The 2,357-nt window shown below is 29.3% G+C and overlaps 1 protein-coding gene across 1 annotated transcript in view; it reads right to left on the bottom strand.

Annotated features, from left to right (window-relative positions):
- The window catches only part of LOC105822494 (CUB and sushi domain-containing protein 3-like), a 258,986-nt gene that overhangs the window by 191,023 nt on the left and 65,606 nt on the right, over positions 1 to 2,357 (bottom strand). The window contains exon 2 of the mRNA XM_012659474.1: positions 1,636 to 1,748. Within this exon, the coding sequence (XP_012514928.1) occupies positions 1,636 to 1,748 (113 nt within the window). The remainder of the gene's footprint in view (positions 1 to 1,635; positions 1,749 to 2,357) is intronic.

Genomic DNA, 2,357 nt, shown 5'->3' with positions numbered 1-2,357 from the left:
AAAAAAAAATTCCAACGTGATATTACATAAGTACAATTTTAATATGCTTAGTACTTACTAAAAGAATAAATTAACCTAAAAAATCTTTATATTTTGATGAACAGAATACAGGTGTTCCATTAAAGAGCCCTTAGTAGAAAATTATTGCATTACTAACTCCTTCTTCAATATTGCCAAAATTACACCTTAAATTAAACCTTTGTAGTTGTAGAGTTTTAAACTATGAATTAAGTTGCCAAGATAAGAAATATTCAACTATTGTGAAAGCTTCTTAGAAAAATAATGATTATTACTATCACAATGGAGGAAAGTAAGTCTTGGAATTCATCCTCCTCTGCTAGACAAAGGCAGTTCAGAAATGTATTAGGCAGAAAATAGTATTCAAAACTGCTGCTATGTGACATAATTTTGGATCTAAAACAGAAAAAGTATTTTTACTCAATTATTTGCTAGAGGATTTTTCTTCTAGGGAGAAATGTAGCACTAGATGAAATAACGTTTACTTTAAAACTTTCCCTACATACAAAATGTTAACCTTTATACTGTAACAATTCTATTTTATATATGGTTATTTTCTAGTGTTCCTTAAACATATCATATTTTGAATTATTATGTGTTTTAGAAAGTAACCTCCTCTGATACTGTGTTTGTGTATCTCCTTGATAATATTAGACATTATGTGGTAAATTCTTGGAATGTAGTTTGAAGACAATGAATTTAAATCTGATATAATATCTCTGTGAGTAAAAGAAGGGCTCTTCCCTAAACTAGTTAGAAATTCTATTGCCAAATCATACATATCAGAAATTACAAATCCATGATTTCTATCTGAAATCCTCATGAATAAATTTTTTGCCATCAAAATTATTATGGCCATCATATTTTTAAAAAGGTGAAACATGCAGATTCTGTACCTTTTAACACCCTCAGCATAGCCAGGGACACCATCCCAATATAAAACAATTTGTTCATACATAAGTATCCACACTAAGTGGGATAAATAAATATTTATTACCTCCAATCAGTTCAATTCAGTCTTTGATGCCAAATTAATTTGCACCAAACATCCAGAAGAAAAAAAAAATCCTTCAGTTTTAAAAACATTTTAGTTTTCCTTTTTGTGGTTAAGGGATTATGGATCTGTCTTCCTGGAAAGGCTGTTTTAGAAATGGAAGATGCCAACTCTTTTCTCTTTCTGGATTTTTTTGCCTTGACTTTACCTTTAAGGAAAACAGTTTACTAGTTTGCTTTCTGGTAGAGAGTCACAGCACAAGGGAGTAGAGGGTAGAATTTATGATGCCTGAATCACAAATCGGGTCTAATGTCCTATTACTCTCATATTTGAATTCCCTTTTGTTGATCCTTAACCTTGTAATTTCATGGTCTCATCTCCTAGGAACATTTAAGGAAAATATTTTCCTATGCCCAGTAACAGTGACATGAAACATTAAAATCCGCTAACATTTTATTGTACATTAATGATTAATAAGAAGGGGAATCTCGGGACAAGATTTGAAATAATACAATGAAGTAGAACTTTTTCATACTGATTCCTTTTCAATTGCCATACTTGGAGAATTATTGTTTGTCTACATTAAACTGACCAATTGTTCCTTTTATATTTTCATCACTTACCTTCATAATATACTTTAAATCCATGAGCACTAACTGCAAAATCACTGGTCAAACGTAGTGAGAACACAGATTTGGTACTTGTCACTGGTGGTGGCAGATGGAATCCTGTTAATCTAAAAGCAAAAAGGAATTAATTGTTAGAGACATAGTCATTCTACCTAGTAGAGTTTAAGGAGGATTAAAATCATGTTATCAAAGCCCAAAGCTTTGTGTAAATATATTATGTATATATTTGTGACATGACAATTAGAACTCACTCTTCAAAAGCAATTACTTTTATGCATGTACATGTAAGTGCATGTAAATATACATTTATTTATATACATATATATGAAAATTACTATTCATCATATCTATCACTGTGTCATGTACATAAAAATATTGATTAATTCAAACTTTTGGAAATGAAAATTTTTGAGAGTATGTGTTAGTGTATATTTTGTGCATTAGATTTAAAAACTGAATATTTTGAAGAAATTTTTGTCAAATGAATTATTTTCCTAATAGTTTAGAATATATAAAAAGAGTGAGAAATGTGTAGTTAAATTTAATAATGAAGGAAGAGGTGTCATCTAAATATGAAATCATGGGACTAAATTGCCTACAAATGAGAAGTGATTTTGTTTTATCAGATACCAAAATTTCAGTAAGTTCTATTAAAATAGCTGAAAATTACTTTTATGTTAATATTTCATACATTTACATAATAAAAATTTGCCTGG

The sequence above is a fragment of the Propithecus coquereli genome, unplaced genomic scaffold (genome assembly GCF_000956105.1).
Source record: "Propithecus coquereli isolate 6110/MARCELLA unplaced genomic scaffold, Pcoq_1.0 Scaffold618, whole genome shotgun sequence".
Lineage (NCBI taxonomy): Eukaryota > Metazoa > Chordata > Mammalia > Primates > Indriidae > Propithecus > Propithecus coquereli.
This window is presented reverse-complemented; position numbering and strand designations above follow the sequence as displayed.